Genomic DNA, 23337 nt, shown 5'->3' with positions numbered 1-23337 from the left:
GAACAAAATATCCTTACTAGGGGAGGACAGAGTTTAATGCATAAATTAATGTGCACATTTGCGACACCGATGAAAAAAAAGATACCCGACCGAAACCTAGACACGTCATGCCCTGCGGGCATTCCGTGTAAATATCCATAGCACAGAAAAAGGAGATAAAGCAAACTTAAGAATAACTAACCAAAAGGAAAACAAAAATCGAGAAACAACTGAATACACCCAACACACTTTATTTAAATCATGACAAAGGCAAAGCCTTTCCAATGATATCCTTACAACATAGTTCTCCATTTCCCTAAAGGTTTCACAGTTTGTTCATTGATTTCTTCCCTTCACTATGTTATTCCCATAATCCTAAGCTAAACACCCTTAAGAGTTTAAAAAAAAAGTCAGTGTTCTGGTTATCACTGGAGGCACTTTTCCAGGTGGAAGTTTTACTTTTAATTAAACCCATTATTTTTATTCATAAACAAAGAGGGGACAGAAAGTGCACATAGCAAAGACATTTGAAGGGGTGCCTGGAAAAACGCCCTTATTGACTTCTGATAAATTGCTAGGTTCTTCATCCAAATTTCCCTGTATTTGCTTGTTAAACAAAAGGAGAATTTGACCTTACATCAAAAGTCACTTGGGACCTCATTCCAGGCACCCCTTCATTTAACCGTTTAGTTTGCAAAGTAATAAGTAAATCATGCAGCTTCCAAAAGTAACAATATTTGAAATTCTAAATAAATCCTCAAGTTATGTTATTCCAAGCCTTCACAGGTGTTCCTTCCTGAAGGTGAATTCCTTCAGGAAACACTCCCATGTTTAATCCACTGCTTTGCGCTTTGTTTCCTATAAAAAGCTATGATTATGAGCAAGATTTCCATCTTTATCACATAACAAAGCCTAAAAAAGTGGATAAAACATTGGAGCAATGTTTCCTGACGGAATTCGAGGCCACACCCCAAAACTCCAGTAAATCTGAGCTAAAACAACAAGAGATCTGAAAAGCCATTTAGGTCGGCTAAACTGCTCTCAGCCCTTCACTTATTTAATAGTTATGGCTTTCAGAAGTTTATGATAATTAATATTTACCCTGTTTTATTAATGCCATTTACTTGTGTTCTAATTTATCAGTCAGATAACTTTGCTGGTAACATTTTTGTGACATTTAATACAATCGCTCAAGTGACATAATAATAAGTAAAAAGCTTTTCGTAACACTGCACTTTTACTGTCAGTTAGTCACTGTGATCAATAGCAAAGCGGACTACTTGCCACCCTGCTTAGCCTCTCACATAGTCATTTTTAGTAGGGTAAATTATATAACTCCCCTAAAAACCACAGCATGGGAGCTTGAGGCTCATTCTGCACTTGAATGGCAAATATTTTAATATCACCACCTTTAATGTAGATTGTTAATCTTAAGGAGTAAATACAACTAATTGTCAAGAACCAAGCTCGTAAAAAAGCACAAAAACAATGAAAAAAAAAAACTGGCATTTAATTAACTTGGGCATTCAAGAATAAGCACTCATGCAGGTATAGCTTTTTTGTCTCACTTACATGTACAATAATAATTATTAGTTTTGAATCAAAGTCTAACGCAGTAAGAAAATTTTGCTGTATCGTTGACTAACAATGACTTTCAACCCAAGATAGATATGTAATTATTTATAAATTATATGCTTTGTTACATTTAATTAACACTTTGACTCAGCACTGGCACTTTCTGAACCCCTCTCCCCACCCTGCCTCCAGTCCCAGAAACTAGTGTGCAAATTGTCCCCATTGATTCACGTAGTAATATTAATTGCAAGTTGGGTCATACTGGCCGTTAATGGTTTTGTATTTCCCTGGGGCAACTTGCTTTATGATCAATTTAATAATATTCCAGAATCTGTTAAGATTCTTTACTCTGAACAGGTAATCCTTTGGTGGATAGGAGGCCAGCTTCACCATCTCATCCATGCCATTGACAAAAGGTCCAATGGCTACCACGAAAATCTTCACCCCAACGTTTTTCAGTGCATTTGCTTTCGGGATGGTCAGGTGTCTTTGCACATTTGACTGCCCATCAGTGACAAGGAAAAGAATCTTCCTTGCAAAAAAACGGTGACCTTAGAAAAAAAGAAAAACAGCCTTGAATATTATAATTTGAGTGTATTTATTAAAATTGCGTCTGTAGGCCTTAACTGTCTGCCAGAACGACATAATTTTATGATCTGCATGTTTTTATCATTCAGTTCTTTGGCAAGAAATGTTCCAAAATTGCCCAGTTCTTGCAGACTTTATGTGCTAAAGAAAGGGATGGGGAGGGGGGGGGGGGCATACAAGATCCTACTTATTGTAATGGAATGCAACTATACAAAAAAGGAACATTTTGACACCACATTTTTCATACCATTAAAAGGAAGACTGTAACCTTAGTACATGCACCAACTTCTCAAGTCCAAACTTGAAAAGTTCAGGCTGAATTTTCAAGTCTGAAGTGCCAATTTCAAAAATATTTAATGGCATCGACTAGTGGCAGCGGTCATGATGAAAAACAGAGAAACTCGGCAAGAAAAAGGTGGTTTAGAGAATAGATCAAGCTAGGACAAGGCTGAAGAAGATGTCATAAGAGAATGCTTTGGAATGAAAGTATATTCAGTCGTGCTTTGAGATATAACACTTCTCACAAGACACTGATGTGCAGGAATTTGTGGCTGATGATCGACGTTGCTAATGCGCAGTTTGTGAGAATGTGTACACTGCGTATATGTGATAACTAAGGCTTCTCTCTTCATTTGTCCTCTTTACAATATTCTTCCCTGTCCAGCTTTTAGTGATTCAGTGTGGTAAAGAAAACAGTTCTGGGAAACGAAATTAACAAAGACTCCATGGTTACCACTGAAATTATAATCAGTATACTCGAGAATCGCACTTCAAACCGGCGGTAACTGAGTGGAACAGGGGAAAATGTTTGGTCAATTTGAGGGCTTTTGACCTACAAATCATCATTTCCATAGGCAATCTGTTGAGATATTTTGAAGAAAACATTATTTGGTGTCTCAAATCTGACTGCAGACTGCAAATCTACAGTTCCAGGCTCAAGTACCACTCTAGCTAAAAGCTAGAGTTGTTTCTTGGTAGCTCCGAGTTCACTGGTAAAATAACATCTACTCCCAGTTCAGATTTTTAACCTGTTATGTTCACTTCTCATTATTTGTTTCTGCCACTGTAATTACATGTTTTGAGTGGAATGCCTTTAAGGTATTCCTGGAGGCTAAATCAAATCTTTCGGATCATGACCTTTTTTTTTAACATATGCGAGATTACTTAAAATGGGACCTGTACACCAAATTTCAGAGATCAGGACTGAAGCGTTCGCGAGTAATAAGCGAGATAAGTTTGGTTTCTACGGGGTCTTTTGCGGGGAAAACACGGACTGCCTACTGCGAAAATCCTTATGTCTTCTTCATGTACAATTCCCCAAAGAGTATGATGTTGACAGATCTGTCAATAGTGCTCTCTTTTACGTGAAAGATGAGACTGTTCTGGAGTTCTGTGAGTTCTATATGGATGAAATAAAGTTATTGTCTTCACTAAAGACATTATCTTTCGCGATTAACTCACTGGTGAGCAATATAGGAAATGAACGCATGGATGCCCTTGACGCGGAATTTCCTCCAAACCGGTAATTTGAACTTCTCAGCATTACTTCTTTTGATTTATTGCGTTATTAATATTGTTTGAAGTAATACCGCAATTCCCTTATTAGCGCGATTATTTTAGGAATAAACGCTATTTCTTCTTTTCACCTCTTACAGTCAACTACCTAACAGCACACGCTATTCCAATATTTTCCTTTCAGATTTGCTGGAGCCCCGAACAGATAAGGGTCGCGCAAAATCCTCTTCTTCCCCTCATGTCACGCACGAAAAGCGACGGTAAAATTATGCGGAGATCTAGATCTATCGTGCGCTAGATGCGTCCTACAAACATTACGAGAAGACAGTCTCTTGAATCTTGAAGCCAGGAGAGAACGAGAGAGGAGACGATTGAGGTGTCGTTGCTAGGTGAAGGTGATAAGCTGAATGCTGATTGGTTTTGTGGGAAAAATGGACGCTATGTATGGGCCTTTCAGCCATATTTGGGGGCCTTATTTTGCGTTTTACCGCTAGAAATAATAATTGTGGATACCGAAATCATAGCAGCCATTGAAATAAACAGAAATCCATCGAACATGAGCAATTTTGGGCAATTTATGGCCGATTTACGCACAGAAAAGGCTTATGATGTGTGAGATTAGGGAATATTCATTATGTTCTCTTCAAGACGATATGGCGTAGATGTTTGAAACTTGGCAGTTTTAAACTGCATGAGAAAAGGAAACTTTACACCGCGGTGCGCAACAGAGAGTGCATTAGACCGCGAGTGAGTGGACCTTACTTTCCATGAAGGTAAGCTTTGTGAAATTTCGCTCTTAAAACAGTTCAAAACAAAACCACAATGCGCACTGCAGTGAAAAGATGTGTTTTTGTGTATTTTAACCGTGTCCCAAATTTTAAATGAAAATAATAAATTCCTGTTTGCATTTGATTGATTTCAGAAAATTAATCTTATGAATGACAGCACCCTTAAATTCTTAAAATTCCACACATACCATTAAATATTTTTTGTAAAAACTAATTTTTTTGGAATCTATATGAATTGATGAATTAGTGGTATTAAAATGACGTCTGTATCTTAAATATTGGCTTAGAAACAATGCTTTTAATTAGTGTCTAAAATTGAGCAAATTAGCCTCCAGGAATACCTTAATTAAACTAGCTTGGTATAGCTCAGTGCACTTCCACTGTAAGCAACATATATGTTCATTTGTTTTTAAATTTCAATGTCAGAGCCCCTGCAACTACTTTTTTTTATTTTTAATACAGTAATTACTTCAAGCTCTACAGGCAAATTATTATGGATCTAACTTAAAGAAGTTGGCTTTAAGTGCCTCTCTTTTGTGGTGTCAGCTTAAGTCTACATAATTATTTTGATGGTCTTTTTCAGTAGCCTCCATCATCTGTAATACTTTGATTAACACTTGGGGAGTTGGTCAAATTACGATAATTTTATAGTTACTACTAAGACTGGTCACAGTCATCCATCTTCCATCCTGTTCATATTGCTTGCAGTCAATCCATATTACGAGTGACCAGTATTCCCAAGAATGAAATGAACATTCGAAATCACCTTAATTTGTAATGTTCGGCATTTGAATGGAATGTTGAACATTTCTCTGGAAATCTTTCTGAAAAAAGACCCACTAACGGGAAAAAAATATTCAAAATACTCAAGGGAAACAATTGTTACTCTTGAAATACTTAATGCTGTAAATGTAAAGAAAAAGTCATAGCTTTATACCGTCAATAAACTAAGGGAAATTTCTATGGGAACTCTGAAATCTTGTTGACGATGTTCCAAACTGACATGTAAATTTCAAAACTCCGTTCAAATTTCAAAAACACTGGTCAGGCATGATATGGATTGACTTTAATACACTGTATGCATAAAACTTTACCTGATGAGGGGTCAGCAAACAGCTTCCTTGCTTCTTCCAGTCCAGCCTGAGTGTTAGTTGCACCATTTGGATAAGGAATTCTCATTATCATCCTTGTTGCTACAGGGTATGGCAAGAACTTGAAGTTGACAGTGGCTGAGCTGCCAAAGGAAACTGCAGCATATTTTGTGTCATATGAGGGATTGTATTTTGCTAAAACCATGATGTGTCTTAGTGCTTCCTTCACATTGTTGAACTTGCAAATAGGAATTGATTCCGAGCCATCCATAAGTATTACCACATCTTCGAAGATGGTTGCTCTTTTATGGCGCAACAAGTCACCAGGATGAATGTGCAGAAAGTTATGCATGAGCTTCTTTGCAGTAACCTGGAAAGATGGCACAGCTTGGAATGCTACAAATGAAATAAGCAAAATTAATGGCATGGCTGTTAATGTTATGTACATGTAAGTAAACTGTTTTAAATTACACAAAATAATGGCACATGAATTCCCCAGGGTCTCTCCTGGCAACCAACTGCTGGCCAAAGAGTCTGACAACTCTGGGTATGAAATTGTTCTATAGCGCGTTTTCATTTATGTGACTACTGGCCATATTGGTTTACTGAAACAAAAGAAAGTATTTGCATAAAAATACAGTTCTATTCGCCCAGAGGTTTAGTTTGGGACACCAGCATGGCAACCATTTCTTTGTTTTGCGACACCAACATGGCCGTTCTGACGTCATGTGAAAACACTCTAAAGGAAGAGCAACTAATTCTTCTGCCTTGAAAGACTATGAAGTTCTAAGTGGCACATTTTAAATTACCGGTAATTTTACTAACAGCAAGTTACTGTAAGTAAAAGTTCAAAAAAGACTTGTGATGAAAGCCAAGTACATGTAGAATTTAATATTTAGTTTGAGACCATGAAACAAATTTTAATAACTTTGTCTATAACTTTACTATTATATCATTAATATTTGAAACAAGTTGACAAAATAAGTGATTTTTGCCCTGAAGCATATAGGAATCAAAAATTAACTCTTATCTTTGATCAACACTGCCTTAAGTAGAGGTTTACAGTAAATTAATAATTCATTTAGTTCTCAACAATTAAATTATTGTTGAGAACTGAGAAATCAGTGGGGAGTGAATAGATAGAACAGACACCCATTCATTGTACCAATCACACATAAAATGCTTAATCTATGACAAGGTTCTAGTTTTTGTTCTAAATAACATATACATATAACATGTAAGGTTTTCTCACTTATTAAAAATAAAGCAGCTTTCAGTTGACTGTTCAAAGTAATGCCCTACAAGTTGGTTTTTTCTTTTTGCTTTACTACATTCTTTGGTTGGTTGACAAGACTCGTACCACTGTTAACCATGTGGGAAGTGAAGGCAAAACCACGCTAGGGACTGTATACATGTACATTACTGCCTGAATCCATATGCACATTGGCACGCGTGAACCGCAAGGACAGAACGCGTGAAGACCGGCGCGGTTCACAAGATGAAACCGTGCGGTTCATGAGACAAAACCGCGCGGTTCACGAGACGAAACCTAGGTTGAATATTTCCCGCGGTCAAAAGGACGAGGCCCAAACACAATAGCATCTTATAGCCTATTGTGAGTTTATTGTTTTCCGTTGAATAGATTTTTTTCTCAAGTAAACCGCATGAAACATGAAACGCCGCCTTGAAATGCAGCCGGTCTTTGGAATCGTCGCGTAGGAGACTATAAATCTTGGACTGCTTTAGGTGCATGGATTTTCACCATCGCGTAATTCAACATACACAAGCCGTCCATGCATTTTCTCTAGCCGTTTATTAAAATTCAAGCGGATTTCCGTAAACAGATCCAGGAAACAGATCGAGTGCGCCATTTGCTTTCCTCCGGTGAATGTTACAGGACTTGCGCGACATGCGTAACCTGTAATATGATTCAATGGTGACAGTCGAGAGCAGTGCGATTTAATATGGCTAAATCGGAGAATAGTTTGTCCGATTTACGCATACTATTCTACGATTTACCACTAAGGTTTTTACCTATTTTACGATTGAAGTCTCTGATTCTTCCGATTCTACGATTTTAGCTTAAGAGACTTTAGAAATCATTATCCGATTCTACGATTTTACAATAAGACACTTTAGAAATGATTATCCGATTCTACGATTCTTCCGATTCTACGCTTTTACCTTAAGAGACTTTAGAAATGATTGTCCGATTCTACGATTCTTCCGACTCTACGATTTTGCCTTAAGAACGAGATATATTCATGTATAGTGCGCTTGTTTCGGGAAGAATCGTATAATCGGAAGAATCGGAATAATCGGAGAATCATGTCAAGTAGGAAAATCGGAGAATCGGAAGAATCGTATCTCAAAACTCATTTTTTGCTATTCTCCAATTTAACCATAATCGCACCCTTCTGCTTCCTCAAGTTCTTCTCGAAATGTTTCAAGTTAAATCAAAATTTAAAGGAATTCATTACCTTTAGATAAAGAAATGTCCTTCCTCTCTTTCAAAAGAAAATTATCAATGGTTTATTATTTACGTTAATGCGATGCGCTTTATGTCAGTTTCGAAAAGTAAGCGTCATCTTGTCGGCTTTTTCACGGTGCGGTGCAAGCAATGTTGTAATTTGCTTCTAATCCATGCTTTTGTGAATTTACTTATCTAAGCGGCCGAAAAAAATATTTCTCTGTGTACTTTTCTAGTATGAAGAAACAGACGTTTTTACTCGGAAATTCTGACACATGAAAATCGAAAATATGCAAATCATTATTCGCATTGAACCTTTTCAATTGCGGCAGGCCGTGCCGTCACAGCTGTTCGTTTGTAGTTTTACTGACGATAAAGGAAATTATTACGCTAGAATACTGCACAAACGCTATTTGACGCTCGGCAAACAAAAAAAAGTTTCATTCGTTATGCAAAAGAAGAAAATTATTTGTGGAAAACAAACAAAAACATTACGCATGCAAATTGCGAACGAAATTAATCGAAGCATGACAACAGTGACAACGCTTCATTCGCCATTTTCGATCAATTTGTTTCAAAAATTTCGAGTTCTGCACGGATACTTTGATAGCAGATTTACTGAGGGATAAATAATAAGTTATACGTGAAAAAGTCGAATTTTAACTTCAAAGTCCTTCGTATTGAATACGCTTTGATCTCGAGTGCCATGAGCGATGCATCGATGAGATCGCGAGAGGTGGCAGTGGTTTCCGTGAAAATCTCTTGGGTAAATGCGACCTGATAACTAACAATGAAACACAAACAGAGAGCAAACAAAGGCAATTAAGAGCACGAAGACGCGGCCATTGAAGAACACGTGATTCCCTAGGTTTCGCCTCGGTTTCGTCTCATGCTTCGTTTGTTCCTCTCGAGGTGGACGCAAGGGCAAAACGCGTGCACTGCCCTTGCGTCCACCTCGTGAAACCCGCGGCTGATGTACATATGGATTCAGGCGGTACTGTATTTGCTTTGAATTCTGTGTTGTTTAATAATGTTTGCTTTGATTGGCCACAGTAATTACTAAGGATATGGTTTCATGACAGTCAATTGAAAACTGCTCTAACCTTCAATGAAGAATAATATTAAAACATTCATACTTACCCCTATAATAAGGATCCTTTGGACTTGAAGGCAAAACAGTGTCTTGGTGAAACACTGAAGATGTGGTGGTTCCAGTTTGCAATACAAGTAGGCAAATCACAGCAAGACATGCAGGAAATCTTGGCATTTTTAAGGTTCACACTCACTGTATTTCCAAATGGACAAGATGTAAATACCCTGAGTATATAAAAATCACAAACTAAGATGGTTTTACAAAAAAACTGTTGCTTGGATTCAGAAATTCAATTAAAGTAGCTAGTATATGAATACTACTGACAATATATTGTAACTTTTATTGTTAATTTCATTTCAAGACAACAGGGTACTCCAAACAACAATTAGGGAATCATTTCCAAGGAGCTACACTATCCACTTCTTACCAGAGAAACTGATTTGAACGGCTTGGGGTATAACTGACACATATATTTAATGCTTTTGAGGCCACTTTGAGTTGTCTTGACTTAGATTTGCCAGTTGCTTTTTATGTGGCCCTCAATTCCTCTAGGAAACATTGCTTTTTTGCAGTTCATTGCACTTATGTCCAGGATCAATCTTGCTAGCAAATTATTTTCACAATTTTAGCAAAAAAGATTTAAAGAAAAGTGCTAAACACTAAATTTCTACTAAGGAACCAGGGTGATAATCCTAAGCATGTTGAATCAATATGCGATTTTAATATAGATCAGGAAGCGATCTTATGGTTCATGTGCCTAGTGATCCTGCCATACTTTGTCAACCAGGCAAATGTCTGTTCACAAGCTTCTGTGTCCAAACCTAAGTCATACCTTTCTTTCAATCAGAAGAAATAAGAAATCATGCAACTCAATTTAGCCATTTCAAGATATATGCCAATTGGAGATGGCATTATTTAGTTTATGTACTAAGTTTCAAACCGTATCAGACCTGTAATTAATGACTGATCAGACACTTTTCTTTACATTCATATTTCCTGTTAAAATTGCGTCAAAAACAAAACGTTTGCCACCATATATTTTAAATTTAGTCGGTAATTATTAGTAATAAAAAATTTATCATAAAATTCAAATACATGTACCATTACTTCATAACAAATCTCCTTGGGAAGATTTTATTGTGTCCGGATAAATAAGTGCACTCACTACTGTTGTTAATTATACGACCCACGGTGAAGACCTTACTACCGGTGTTTGAAAAGGACACCCTAACCCTAATCCTAATCCACTGTTCCCCTCCCTCAGCTCTCAGAAAAGTCCTTCTACAGATTTCGCTATTGAAGTTCACTAAATGTAGCCTACACCTCTTATTGGACTTTGCTAAGTCTACAATTTAGTTTATTTCGTTTTTCTTGCTATTTCGGCGATATTTGTCCCTAGGTGTTTTTAGTTACCAAGAAGAATCCTTGTTACTATTGCGAATTTTTGACATTTTCAGGCACTTCCTACCCTTCTTTCTTTCTAAGTCTGGAATTTAGTTGCCTTTGTTATTCTTGCTATTTCCGCCATATTTGTTACTTGGTGTTTTTGAATAGCAAGAAAATTCCTTGCTAGTTTTGCTTTTTTTGCAGGCTTCTTGAGGTGCCTCTTGGCTTCTCCCTTTCTAACTCTAGAAATTGGTTACCTTTGTTATTCTTACGATTTTTGTGATATTTGTCACAGGTGTTTTTGGTAAGCAAAAAAATCCTTGTTACTTTTGCGATATTTGTGGACATTTCGGCCCTTCTTGGCTTCTTCTTTACTTTTTAAGTCTTGAATCTTGTTACATTTTGTTCTTCTTGCAGTTTTTGTGACATTTGTAATGGGTGTTTTTAGCTAGCAAGAAAAATCCTTGTTACTTTTGCGATTTTTCACATATAATTTGCGGACATTTCAAGGCACTCCTTGGCTTCTTCTTCTTTTTCTAAATCTTGAATCTTGTTACTTTTGTTATTCTTGCAATTTTGCGATAATTGTCACAGGTATTTTTAGCTAGCAAGAAAAATCCTTTGTTACTTTTGCGATTTTTGCGGACATTTTGGGGCCCCTCTTGGCTTCTTCTTTTCCAAAGTCTTGAATCTTGTTACATTTGTTATTCTTGTGATTTTTTGCGATACTTGTAACGGGTGTATTTAGCTAGCAAGAAAAATCCTTGTTATTTTTGTGATTTTTTCCATATTTGCAGACATTTTGGGGCACTTCTTGGCTTCTTTTTCTAAGTCTTGAATCTTGTTACATTTGTTATTCTTGTGATTTTTGTCACGGGTAGCAAGAAAAATCCTTGTTATTTTTGTGATTTTTGCCATATTTGCGGACATTTCGAGGCCCTTCTTGGCTTCTTCTTTTTCTACATGTAAGTCTTGAATCTTGTTACATTTGTTATTCTTGTGATTTTTGTCACGGGTAGCAAGAAAAATCCTTGTTATTTTTGTGATTTTTGTCATATTTGCGGACATTTCGAGGCCCTTCTTGGCTTCTTCTTTTTCTACATGTAAGTCTTGAATCTTGTTACATTTGTTATTCTTGTGATTTTTGCGATATTTGTCACGGGCGTTTTTAGCTAGCAAGAAAAATCCTTGTTAATTTGGCGATTTTTGCGATATTTGCGGAAGTTGAATGGCCTTGCGTCTCCAGTTTACTAAAATTTTGCGTTTTAATTAAAGTCTGGTTGAACCTTACGATGAAAAGCCTCTCGATTTTGGGGCACTTCTTGGCTTCTTCTTTTTCTAAGTCTTGAATCTTGTTACGTTTGTTATTCTTGCGATTTTTGCGATATTAGTAATGGGTGTTTTTAGCTAGAAGAAAAATCCTTGTTACTTTTGCAATTTTTGCGAACTTTTTGTTGCCTTCCTTGGCCTCTTCTCTTTCTAAGCCTTGAATTTTGTTACATTTGCTATTCTTGCGATTTTTGCGATATTTATAAATTACTTTGTAACATAATTTTTCATCAATTATTTAGGTTGCGACAATTGCAAAAATAATTTGCTAGCAAATTTTTGCTAACAAGATCGATCCTGGACATATCTCGTTCATTGGGAGTAAAAACCATTATAATTATGAGTCAGATTTCCGTTTTTATCACATTATTTAACAAAGTGCACATTACCGGTATAAAAGCCGCAGATAAACCATCAAGACATGCATCTATCTGGTGAATCTAATGTTTGCACAAAATTTGCTTTGATTCTCATCTTCAATCACTCCTTTTCAACAAAACATTTGAAAAGATTTCAATATTTTCAGAGAAATATTTACTGTAGATTAAAGAAATCTATTAATTAAGTAGTTCTTATAAAGACTGTTTTGTAGTACTTTTTTCTGAAAGCAGCAAACAACTTTTCCCAGTGGTGAAGTAGTGAACTCTCATTATTGTATGCCAAGGAGCCTGGAGACTTCGATGAAAGTGTTTTACAAACTTTGAGCACCAGCAATCATGCAAAAGTACTTAGTTTCTTGGGAAATAAAACAGTTTTTGTTTTACTTCAAAATTATCTAAAAATTCATAAAATTACACTTCATTTTAACATTTATTTAGGAATAAAATGTGCCCGCTCAAGTTTACAAGCAGTGCAAGAATTTGTCCGGTCAAGTCTTCATTCTGATGGGGCATTGTCCATTGCCCAGCCGTTAATTCAAGCCCCGATAATTGAAGCAGTATTTCTCTAGCCTGAAATAATCATGAGAAAGAGAAGAACATTGCTGGGTCCTCGACAATTCCTTAAAGAAAGCACACCAGGGAATGTTTTGGCTAACTTGCTTTCAACAGACAACGACACTTTAGACAAGCTGTTTGAAATTCATCCCAACAACTGGTTATTTTGCTACAACATTAATAAGCATAATAATGTGATTGTTTCTACTTCTTTTAAAAAGTGAGTTTGGGTCAAACATTTTCTGAGCTGTTCTTGTGTTTCATACTGTGTGAGAAGTAATTGAGCTCAAATAATGGAGAATATGTCAATATTAGGGCATAATCATTATTAGCCAATTGACTAAACTGTGGTTTGTCAAACATAATTGATCTTGACCAGGACGTAAACACTGAAAATTTGCATACAGTAACCCAACTCTTCACGCATTTCTATCTCTGTCTGCAAAATGTATAAACTTTTAAATTAACTTTAAATATCCAAGGCAATGCCATGAGTCCAGGGGTAGTCAATTGATAAAATTTGATATCAGAAAACTGTTCAATAAATCAATATTATCTATCAATCGATAAAAATCGATACTCACAAGCTGGTGAAGTTTCAACCTTATTGATTTTATTGGATTTTTTGATCGTTATAGAATCAATTATTGAAAGTTGGTGTTTGTTCATTGGTTTGCACTTTTAAAAGCTATGTTCAGTGAGGCAGTGTTTGATTGTCACTGTAATTATGTAGATTTAGAAGGTGCTAGCAAAGACCCCCTAACATAGGGCGCCAATTTGAAGGATAGATTTTATGCTAGTCCTTCAAATTTCTTCAAAATAGCATGCACAAGTTTCTGAGTGATTACTTTGATTGGCTAAGTATCTTCTTATCGTAAATCTTGTTTCTTTAAATGTACACATCTAGCCCTAGCTCTTTGTTATTGTATTTTCCTTTCTCTTGTTTTACCCGCTATTGTATTGTAAGTTACTTTTTTGATTCTGTGAGGTTGAACTGCTGTTATTTGTTATGCGTCAAAACCACTGCTCGCCTAGAATAGCTGTAGCTAACTGTGAGCAGTGCTTATCTCCTCTTTGAATGTGTTTAAGGTATTCCTGGAGGCTATTTTGTGAAATTTTCCCTATATCTACTCGCATCAAATCTAATGTAATAATCTCTCAGAATTCATCAAACTTTCACATGTAAAACTTTATTCCATGCAGCTTCTTCAAAAATTATGTCCAGTCTAAAAGAATGAAAGGAATGCATGAAATTTGATATTTTGATGGGCGTGGTCAAAACCATAAAGTTTACAAGTTTGAGAATATGCTCGAGAGAATTTATTCCACTTCCAACAGCTTCTGGCAACTGATAGATACAGTTAAGAGCTACAATCGTACGGGAGTACGTCACGGGAAAAGCAACTGTAAAAAAAATATGTCTCTGAATAGAATTTTGCATTTCTATGAAATATCTGACATCACTCCGAGATGCATTTTCAAAGGCTTTTGACGTACTCCCGTACAAATCTTCTGTAACGTATGCAGTTTGCGTCTGCCAAGTTTCAAGTGCTTACCATAAACACACAAGAAGTTATTAGACTGAACAGGCTCCCGCCTCTGATAAAACGTGCAATTTTTCTTGCGAAATCAAGCTCTAGGTCCCCACAAATTGTACTGAATGCCAACATTAGCTTCTTTTTAGTGGCAGCCATGTTCTCAAGGCCTACAATTATTGTTTACAGCGGTTAATCAAAGAAATGGCCCTTTTGTGGGCCCTCTTAACCTTTTACGGGGTACAAATTTTGCCGCGAAACCAATCAGGGGAAGCCATGACGCGTCAGCATAGCAACGACACCTCAACAATCCCCCGTTGACAGCGCGGAACACGACAAACATACCACAGAGATCGATTTCAGCGAGCGAGCGAGCGAGCGAGCAAGCAATTGAAGTTTATAATTCGCCTGTATTCAAACGAAAGGTTGTGCACAAAGTGAAAATTTTTTTGATGCCTCGGACGAAAAAGAGGAAACAACCGAAAGGATTAGCAGTAAGTGGTAATGAAGCCAGGGGTTCGGGAGTTCAATCAAGGATCGGCCTTGACTTTGGCAAGCTGAGGGAAGCAGGATGGACGATAAGTGAAAGGAAATCTTCAGACGGAGGCAAGATTTTCTTTCAATATGTAAATCCGATGGGAAAGACAATTAAAAGCAGTAGAGACGTAGAGAAACAGTTGAGAGAAGAAGGAACTTACGAGAGCTTCGTCTTGGAAACTAAAGAATCTCAACCCGAACCAAATGTCGCTCACAATGTGCCAGCTCATCAGGACGAGGAATCTGACTCTGATGACTCTGACTATGAACCGCCAGAAAAAAAGATTGTGACGGAAAGCAAGAACAAAGGGTAAGTTTTACATAAGAGGCTTCATTTGTAAGCTGTAAAGCATTTTTTGTTGTTGTTAGTTTCACGCTCGAGGAGAACAATTTTACTTTTCCACGTTCCTGAGAAGATTCATCCTTGGTGTGAAATCCTTGAAACTCACAAGTGGCATAAAACAATGAATACAAAGAAGCCACTGACAAGTCAACATAACAGAGCCAAGGAAGATAAAAGATAGAAAACGAAGAAAAGCTTTACAGGTCTTTACACCGAGGTAGACCCAAAAGATTGCACTGGTCATTATTATATACTTATTGACTGTTGTTATTTGCCCCTTTCTGTTAGAACCGATTACTTCAGACTGTATTGTTCTGACTTGTTGTTTTAGTGTTGAGGTTCCAGAAGGACTGTTTATGGCCACCACCTCTAGCATTGTGTCCCTGGTTGATCAATTCAACGAATTCTTTAATTGCTCATCAAACAAAGGAAAATGTAAAGGTTAGTTTCTTTCTTGTCTTAGTTTGCAAAATTTACAACTTGCATCATTGTTCAAAAGAAACCCATTCTCGATTTGGCCAAATATTCCCGTTTGCCTTTATGGATGCACCAATAAACAACTAAAAATATGCCTTATTTCCCATTGCGAGGTTAGCTGGATATTTGCCCAGTAACTTATTTGTAATTCTTCTATTTTTCTCTCTCATTTTTTCCAGTTGTCTTGGTTACCCTAGGTTAATAAAAATACCAAAAAAGAATTTTCCCTTTTTTCAGCTATTTTGAACAAACAAGTTCATCAGTCAATAAAGGATTCATGAATGACCACATATTGCCAAACAAAATGGGAAATCTTGAGCCTGTTTTACAGTTACGCCAAAAAAAAATGATTGACATACATCATTATGTATTTCAGGAAGTTATAATTTATAATTTTATTTTACCCTATGAACCTTTTTTTGTAGGAAAACTTGTCTTAACTGCATGCAGCAAGAAAGGACTTGGTGGGGCCATGCATTTCATGTTCACATGCTGTGGCTGTTGGGAAGTAGGAATTGACTACAAGAGCAGCCAACTCGCCCTTGAGTCTAGAAGACACCTGGTGTCCTTGGCCCTTTCCCTAGCTTTTTTTATTACTGGGCACGGATATGCAGGTTATCGAAAAACTTTAGGAAAGGGGTTGGGATTAGGTGTAACTTCAGAGAAACCTTTTCTAGAAGTAATAGACCTAGCACTCCCATATATCAAGGATACTTTAGATGAGATGTGTGATGATGCTAAGCATCAAATGAAACAGGTCCCATCAGATCAACTCGGTAGCTGGTCCAGAGCTGTGACATGCTGTGATGGGTGCTGGCTAATAAGGGGGCACTTCAGTCAAAATTGCACCTTTGTTATAAAGGATTACATCACAGGTGCCCTTCTTTATTATGGGCATTTGTCTATGAGAGGTGCAGACAGAATTTGTGATGAGGAACTATGGCAAGGTACTGCCAAGTCATCAGAGGGCCACCTTAGTCAGATCCTTTGGGCTAAGGCTAAGGATGAAGGCCTGAAAGTGGCTATCAATTGGCAGGATGCAGATTCCTCATCTGCCAAAGGATTTCGGTATTCTTTTCCAAATGAACAAGAGTCTAAAGTAATGTTGTGTGGGGGTCATGTTGGGAGGGCGCATGGTAAAAGGCTTGAAGAGTTAAAAACCATGTCTTCATTTAGCGAAGGGTTCAAAGCCTTGCACAAATCAGACTTTCCTGCAGTTAAATCAGTTAAGTGCTGTTGTGCTGGCAAAAAGCATACTTTTGTCGCTAAAAAGGACAAACCTGTTTGTGGTTGTATTGGCCCAGGCTTTATACAAAATGCCAAGCGGAATCATTACTGTGCGTTGGTTCATGCTGGTACTAACCCTGATAAATACAGAGAAACGATGCTGACTCTTGGCAAATACCATTGCAGGGACATTCATGAGTGGGAAGGGGGATTTTGTTCTTTTCATCCTTTAGTTAAGTGTAGTTGTAAAGAGTGCAAGGCAGATGAAAATGGCTTTTACCCAGACATGAAATGCCAAGGCCAGCCATATCACTCTACTCATGCCTTGAAATGTGAACTTCATGGACTTGCATATGAGATAGAATGTGCTGAGAGGGCAAAAAATGCAGAAAAAGTGATAGATCCTGAGTTAGGAAAGGGTCACTCAAATCTTCCTGAATCAACATTCAGTGTCCTAACTAAATTTCGGGCCAAGGACACCAACTTGCATCAAAAGCACTATCAGGCATCTACAAATCTTGGCCTTCTCCAAGCAAACATGACGTGGTGCTTCAAGAAGAAAGGACCAGATTATCACTGGATCATTGAACTCTATTCAAAGATGGGTCTTCCAATATTTGACGGAATTAAAGAGATGGTATGTGTTTGTGTGATAAAATGTTAGTACGCGTACAAATGTTTTTGATATGAATGCTGTTGTTTGTTGTTGTGAGGGTGCAAGGATAAAGGTTTGCTTTGTAATTTCAGAGAAAGCCATACTGTTTTTTAAATTTTTTTTGCTCGTTCAAATCGTTCCAAAGACATGTATATTGTTTTCACAGCTTTTCTTCATTTATTAATTTATAGAAAAGGCATGCCTGTAATTACAGCTTTGCATAGTTTCCTCTTTGTGCTCCATAAAACTAATATGTTTCTCACTCTCTCTTCTTGTTTTTTAGTGCAGACATGATAATGAAGAACGAATGAAGAGACTCAAAAGGTACCAAACAGATGATGCCAAGAAAAAGCGGGTGCAAAGGAAAGTCGGTCGAGCTGAGGAGCAAGAATTAAGGTAACTTTTTTTGCTAGCAAAATTCTCCCATCTATGGTAAAATCTGTAAAAAAAACAATTTTTCCAGGATTTCTACAGAGTCCTGATTTCTTGAAAAAGCTATTATCCAGACCTGGAAAAGGCTGAAAAAAAAAAAGGTAAAAAATCAGGACTATATTTTTCACAGATACACATGGGCATACTCATACTCAATCATATACTCATACTGGAAAGTACCAGTATGTTACTGTGCTGGACATGAACCAGGATGCGGAAGTTGATGTGTGAAATGTTCTTTGGTTATTATTTTTGCAAATAGAAAAAGGTATGTGAAGAGCCTAAGAATAAGGCACACCTATGGAGAAGAGGATGAAACTGAGATGCGCGAGGAGGAGGCAATGCAACATGCAGAAAGGGCTATTCAGAATGGAGACACCTCAGAATTACCTAACATTCCAACAGACACAGTTGCTGCCCCTGAAAATGCAGTTGTATCAATCAGTGGGAAAGCGTGCAAGTGGTGTGGTAGCAAAACCCACAGCCGAAGATCACATAAAGATTGTCCTTACAACCCTAAAAACTCCACTTCGTGACTTTTTTCAACCTTATTTACTTCTGATTCAGAGAGTTGTCTGGACGATAATTTTTATTATAATTCTTGACCAATAGGTGATTCTCATGCTGTCTTCATGCTACAACAATTGATTTATGGAGTTGTAATCAAAAGAAATCATAGAAAAATGCCTTGATGGCAGGGTAGTTTCATAAATTTATTGTACAATCTGTAGGTATCTTAGCTTACTTCAGAATAGTATTATTGTGAAAGTTACCATTTCTTCAAGTTTCAATGTGTCAGTTCAGTTTGATGGACAGAGTACCAACAAACTCCATGAACGCTAAAAAATTTAATCCAGACAATTGGTTGCACCTCGACAAATCAAATACAATATCAGGCAAGAAACAAGAAAAAAAAAACAGGGTAATACAACTGTTTTTGGTTGTGGTTATTTTTCTGCAAAAAATGTGTTTACTAGGTTTGTTTACTAATAAAATGGTGGTGCCTTGCGAAGTAGTGAAAGAAAATTATTAAAAATCCAGCCAAATTTAATAATTTGATTTGATCTGATGATAGAATGGAAAACGGACATAAAAGAAACCCAGCAATATGTATTGATCAATTGTGTTGTGAGAACTGGTGACAATCTTCATGAAGATATAGTTGTAGTTTTCATGTATTTTCTTTTTTGTTTTGTTTTTTTTTTTTTGGCTTTCAGAACCTTTTCAGCCATTTTGTATAAGAAGTGGGATAATTTTTAGTTACCAGGTTTGGTAAAAACAGTGTTCCAGACGTTCAGGTAGTAAAGCGTGGCAGTCAATGGGGAGCGAGTTAAATTTCACACCCAGCAAATGGGGGGGGGGGGGGGGGGTTAGCTACACAGTACCTGCATGCAACACGGTACCTGCAGTTGAAGCACCAGAAAGAGCCGTTGTGACCATAGGGGGCCGGAAGTGCAAATGGTGTGGGAGTAGCACCCACAGTCGAGAGAATCACAAAGACTGCCCTTATAATCCTAATAACAAACCACATTCTTCCTAACTCATTTTATTAGGGTTGGAAATTACTGTTTCCCTGTTCATCAATTTGAGACAAAAAAAAACTCCTTTACTCACTTGATAAGAACACATGCCAGATTTGGCAAGTATAATTTAGAAGTGAATATTTCACCAAATTATATGGTTAAGATTGCATAAATTAGAATATAGAAGGCCAGATATATTAACCTGGTATAGTTTGTTCAAAGTTGTGTAGCACAAGTGAAAGCCTACCTGGGCAAGTGCCTGGGTGCAGTAGTGAATGCTCTGAAAATTTTGTTTCCAAACCTTCCAAACACATTTTTCTTCAGTTTTCAGATGTAAGTTGGATTGGAGGTATCACCAGAACTTTTACAATTTTCTTATGCCAGTGTACATAGGAAAGATATCAAATTATTTAGTTGAAATAACACTGCAAGAGAACACATATTATGTGAACTATTTTATTGTAATTTTGGCATGTTTATGTACATGGGAAATATTTAACAAATATTCACTGAAGTGGAGGTTGAGTAGTGGTGGATATTTAGCAGCAAGGTAAATATTCACCACTATCCACCAACACTGAGTTGGATAATTGTTTAGTATATACCACAGAAGTGAATAGTGAGCACACTCAATAACCTTTTTTTCTTGCACTTGCAAAAAAATAACCAAAAAAACCCATGCAAGAAGAACGCTGGTTCACCGTTTTTGCTCAGAGGTGAATAACACATGATTTCCAGGCGTTTGAGTAGCCAATCAGAGAGCGCATAAAGCACTGTTCACTGTTGTGGTATGTATAAACCAATGTATGTAGTTGCAATATTAAAATTCTATTATAAAGGATGCTTTGAATGAGTTTTTTACTTGGGTGTCCTTGTTGACCATTTTTTTCTAATTTTGCAGTTTGGTAGAGCAATTTTCACGAGTAACTTATACTCTCAATGAAGTTGCCTCACTCATTTAGAATGAAAACCAATCGCAAAAGACGCACATGTGTTTGCAAAAGCTTAGCATCCCTTTCATAATTTTGTTTCAAGGTATGATTTGTTTTCACAAACGATTACCATAGTTTTGGTTTTGCGACTCTCAATTGAGAACTGCTCTAACCTAAAAGCATAACTAATATTTCTTCATGATGAAATACAAAGCCATTTTTGTCAAATATTTTTATTCATCAGTTCTTATAACATTCATGACAAAATTCATTTCGGATCTCCTGGCCATCTTGCAGCCTTGAGGTCTTTCATGGTAACTTTGTAGACCTGAAATACAAGTGAAAGAAATTTTAAAAAAGTGGGAAAAATAGGGTGGTGGGTGGGGAACAAAAAACCGGTGCAGGTTCCTTGAAAAGACTCTATTTCATTGTGTGTATTTGAGGGAGGGTGGGGGGGGGGGGGGTTAATAGAGAAGAAGCAATGCCTGCTACATACATTTTGCCAGTTCAAAGGGCAATAAGGGATTTTGCTTCTGAATATACTTTTTCAGGTGTCTGGACATGCTGGTAAGCTTTTCTCTTCTTAGCCACCCCTCCTATCTTTTTCTCGCTAGCACACGACCTATTTGGTATAATTGCTACAAGACTAGTTTCCTCCGATGAAAATTACATAGAGAATATAAAAGTATTCAATCTTACCGCAGGTGTTTCGGGATTGGGGTAATCCCTTAAGTTCTCTTGTACAAGGAGGCGCACCGCCTCCTTCAGGGCCTCCGGATAAACGTAGGTTGGGTTGACCTTGCCCCGAAACTCCCCTTTCCCAACGCTGTTTCCATACTGCGGAAGGAAGAATTTAATAAAAATTATGATCCTGAGAAGGAAGAAAAGGAAGCAACGCAAACATTCCTGTGGTTCTTCCAACAATTACGATCAACGCCAGTAATGAAAGCAAAATTGTTGAACATTAGGCCGCGCAACACATACGCATAAGCATGCCGCTAGTGCCACGTGCACATGGAAAAACAAAGAGGCTTTCTGATGCCGCAATCAACACAGGCGTAAGAAAGGAAGAGACAAACGTATAAATAACTACACGATCGAAAGTGCTCATTGAGAATCGAGACAAACATCACTAAGTTACTAACCCACAAAATTCCAAAAATTCGACGATAAATCCGTCGCCGGAATTCGTCCCCTGTCTCGTCATTCTTGCGCTTGAAGCCGCAAACAAGACGTTCCAGGCCTGGACTTCTCTGTAAACTGGTTGGCAAATATAAAATTGTCAACTAAGCAAATAACCGGAAAAAGAAGACGAAAATTCAGTACAACATAATTACAAGGCATATTCATTTACCCGCTTTCGCTGAATGCAGCATCAAGGACACGCACTGCTTCGTCCGCCATGATGACCAGATCGAAGAGGGTTTCATATTCTAGATTACAAGGTTTTTTTGATCGGGCTGTCAACGAGACTATCATGTGCTGTCAACAAGACCATCCTCTGGGAGGTCCACTGCTGGGTGCAAGTGAATTCACGCGGTATCGTGTTCGCAATTTTGCCGCGAAAACAGCCATAGAAACGAAACTTTGCTTGCTCGTATCTCAGTCAATTTTGGTGCTACTGACCTAAAATCCCGCGTACACTTTTGTGTTAAGTTTATCTTTAAGCAGAAAAAAATTCTTGCAAATCGGAGAAGGTGACCGTAGCCTCCAGGAATACCTTAAATCTTTTAATAAACTTAAAAATTGAAGATTTTGCAAGCCCGTTTAGATCCTTTGCTGATTTCATTTTGATTAACTGTAAGAGAAACTAGTTTCAATAAATTCAATATTAATCGATAAAATCGATAACGCTTATTTGAAAACTGATAATTATCCATTACTCAAAACCAACCCTTTTATCAATTTCCAATACAGTTTACTAATTTCTGTTGATTTTTATCGAATATTATCGATTTTATTGATTTGCTGCCCTGGGAGTGAGTGAAAGGCTAACGATAAAATAGGAAACTAACACTTTTCACAAAGATTGCAATAAGATCGATTCACCGGAACATAAACACTGAAATTTGCAAGATTTCGATCACGTACTAGTTAGGCAACCAAAATCATTCACACTGATCTATCGAACCGCACTGATTAGAACGGGGACAGCAGTGTTTCTTTGCTAAAATAGCGAACAACTGTGGCTCATAAGTACTAAGGGACGAAAATCAAAGAAGCAAATACCTTTAGACATAATCCAAAATATCATTTCATTTGTGAACCTGCTCTATTCACGAGTTCACTCACAGAGCGCTTTGGTCGCTATTGTTAAGTGTTGTTTTAGCCTAGCTACTGGGATAGAGCTTAAGCTTAAAAATTATGAGCCAGTACAGTGGGCGTAGGTATTAAAAATATAAATGGTACTTGCCTCTTTTGCCAACACAGATTCAAGCTTAAGCTTAAAATGCTTTGGGAGAAACTCTGGTTTAGATGACTCAAATCAGATGCCTTCCTGCCTAACTATGTTACACCGGAAGACTTAACTTGTAAACATTTAGAACATGAAAAACTCATCTTCAAGCGTGTTCACTCTGTATTAATTATTTTACCTTATTTCGTAGTACGCGAAACGTAGCTTAACTTCCTGATTTGCTAAGCTTCGTAGCTTTGTTACAAAATCTACCAGAAACGATAAAGAATGTACGTGAATTACTCACAGTGAAACTTCCCGTTGTTTATCCTCAACACCTCTGCCCATATATTTGCAATTCGAAGAATATAAACGACCCATTTCGTGAAGAACTCCCGCCATTCTTTTCCAAAACTTTGTCACGAACTTCTCACCAAGTCCATAAAAAGCGCGAAAACTGGTCACGAGGCGGCAAAAAGAGAGTATTTTATTGGCCCTTTTCCGAAGTAGCTGATCATGTGATCTTAAAACG

The 23337-nt window shown here is 37.3% G+C and overlaps 3 protein-coding genes across 6 annotated transcripts; 1 reads left to right on the top strand and 2 right to left on the bottom strand.

Moving 5' to 3' along the window:
• Nucleotides 1–214: 214 nt before the first annotated feature.
• Nucleotides 215–23251, bottom strand: LOC146483345 (integrin alpha-D-like). Of its 4 annotated transcripts, XR_014863878.1 has the most exons (5): nt 22824–23037; nt 9147–9323; nt 5540–5932; nt 409–2105; nt 215–359 (listed from the first exon to the last, which is right to left on the bottom strand). XR_014863878.1 is itself a non-coding variant. In XM_085106069.1 (4 exons), the coding sequence occupies exons 2-4, from the start codon at nt 9271–9273 to the stop codon at nt 1795–1797; spliced, it is 831 nt and encodes a 276-aa protein (XP_084962195.1). In that variant the 5' UTR covers nt 9274–9323; nt 23113–23251; the 3' UTR covers nt 215–1794. The 4 variants fall into 4 exon arrangements, 3 of the variants coding, with proteins under 3 accessions (XP_084962195.1, XP_084962196.1, XP_084962194.1); XM_085106069.1 differs by lacking the exon at nt 22824–23037 and adding an exon at nt 23113–23251 and having other exon boundaries at nt 215–2105; XM_085106070.1 differs by lacking the exon at nt 22824–23037 and adding an exon at nt 23113–23243 and having other exon boundaries at nt 215–2105; nt 9147–9345.
• LOC146483347 (uncharacterized) lies at nt 13838–20319 on the top strand. Its single transcript, XM_085106067.1, has 5 exons — nt 13838–15131; nt 15496–15605; nt 16067–17505; nt 17807–17919; nt 18218–20319. The coding sequence occupies exons 1-5, from the start codon at nt 14737–14739 to the stop codon at nt 18489–18491; spliced, it is 2331 nt and encodes a 776-aa protein (XP_084962193.1). The 5' UTR covers nt 13838–14736; the 3' UTR covers nt 18492–20319.
• On the bottom strand, nt 20679–21814 carry LOC146483346 (uncharacterized). The gene is made up of 4 exons (XM_085106039.1): nt 21765–21814; nt 21556–21670; nt 21110–21247; nt 20679–20738 (listed from the first exon to the last, which is right to left on the bottom strand). The coding sequence occupies exons 1-4, from the start codon at nt 21812–21814 to the stop codon at nt 20679–20681; spliced, it is 363 nt and encodes a 120-aa protein (XP_084962165.1).
• Nucleotides 23252–23337: the final 86 nt, after the last annotated feature.

Source organism: Pavona decussata, unplaced genomic scaffold (genome assembly GCF_977016875.1).
Source record: "Pavona decussata unplaced genomic scaffold, jaPavDecu1.1 SCAFFOLD_39, whole genome shotgun sequence".
Taxonomy (NCBI): Eukaryota; Metazoa; Cnidaria; class Anthozoa; order Scleractinia; family Agariciidae; genus Pavona; species Pavona decussata.
Note: the sequence above shows the minus strand (reverse complement) of the source record. Positions and strands in the feature narration are given on the sequence as shown.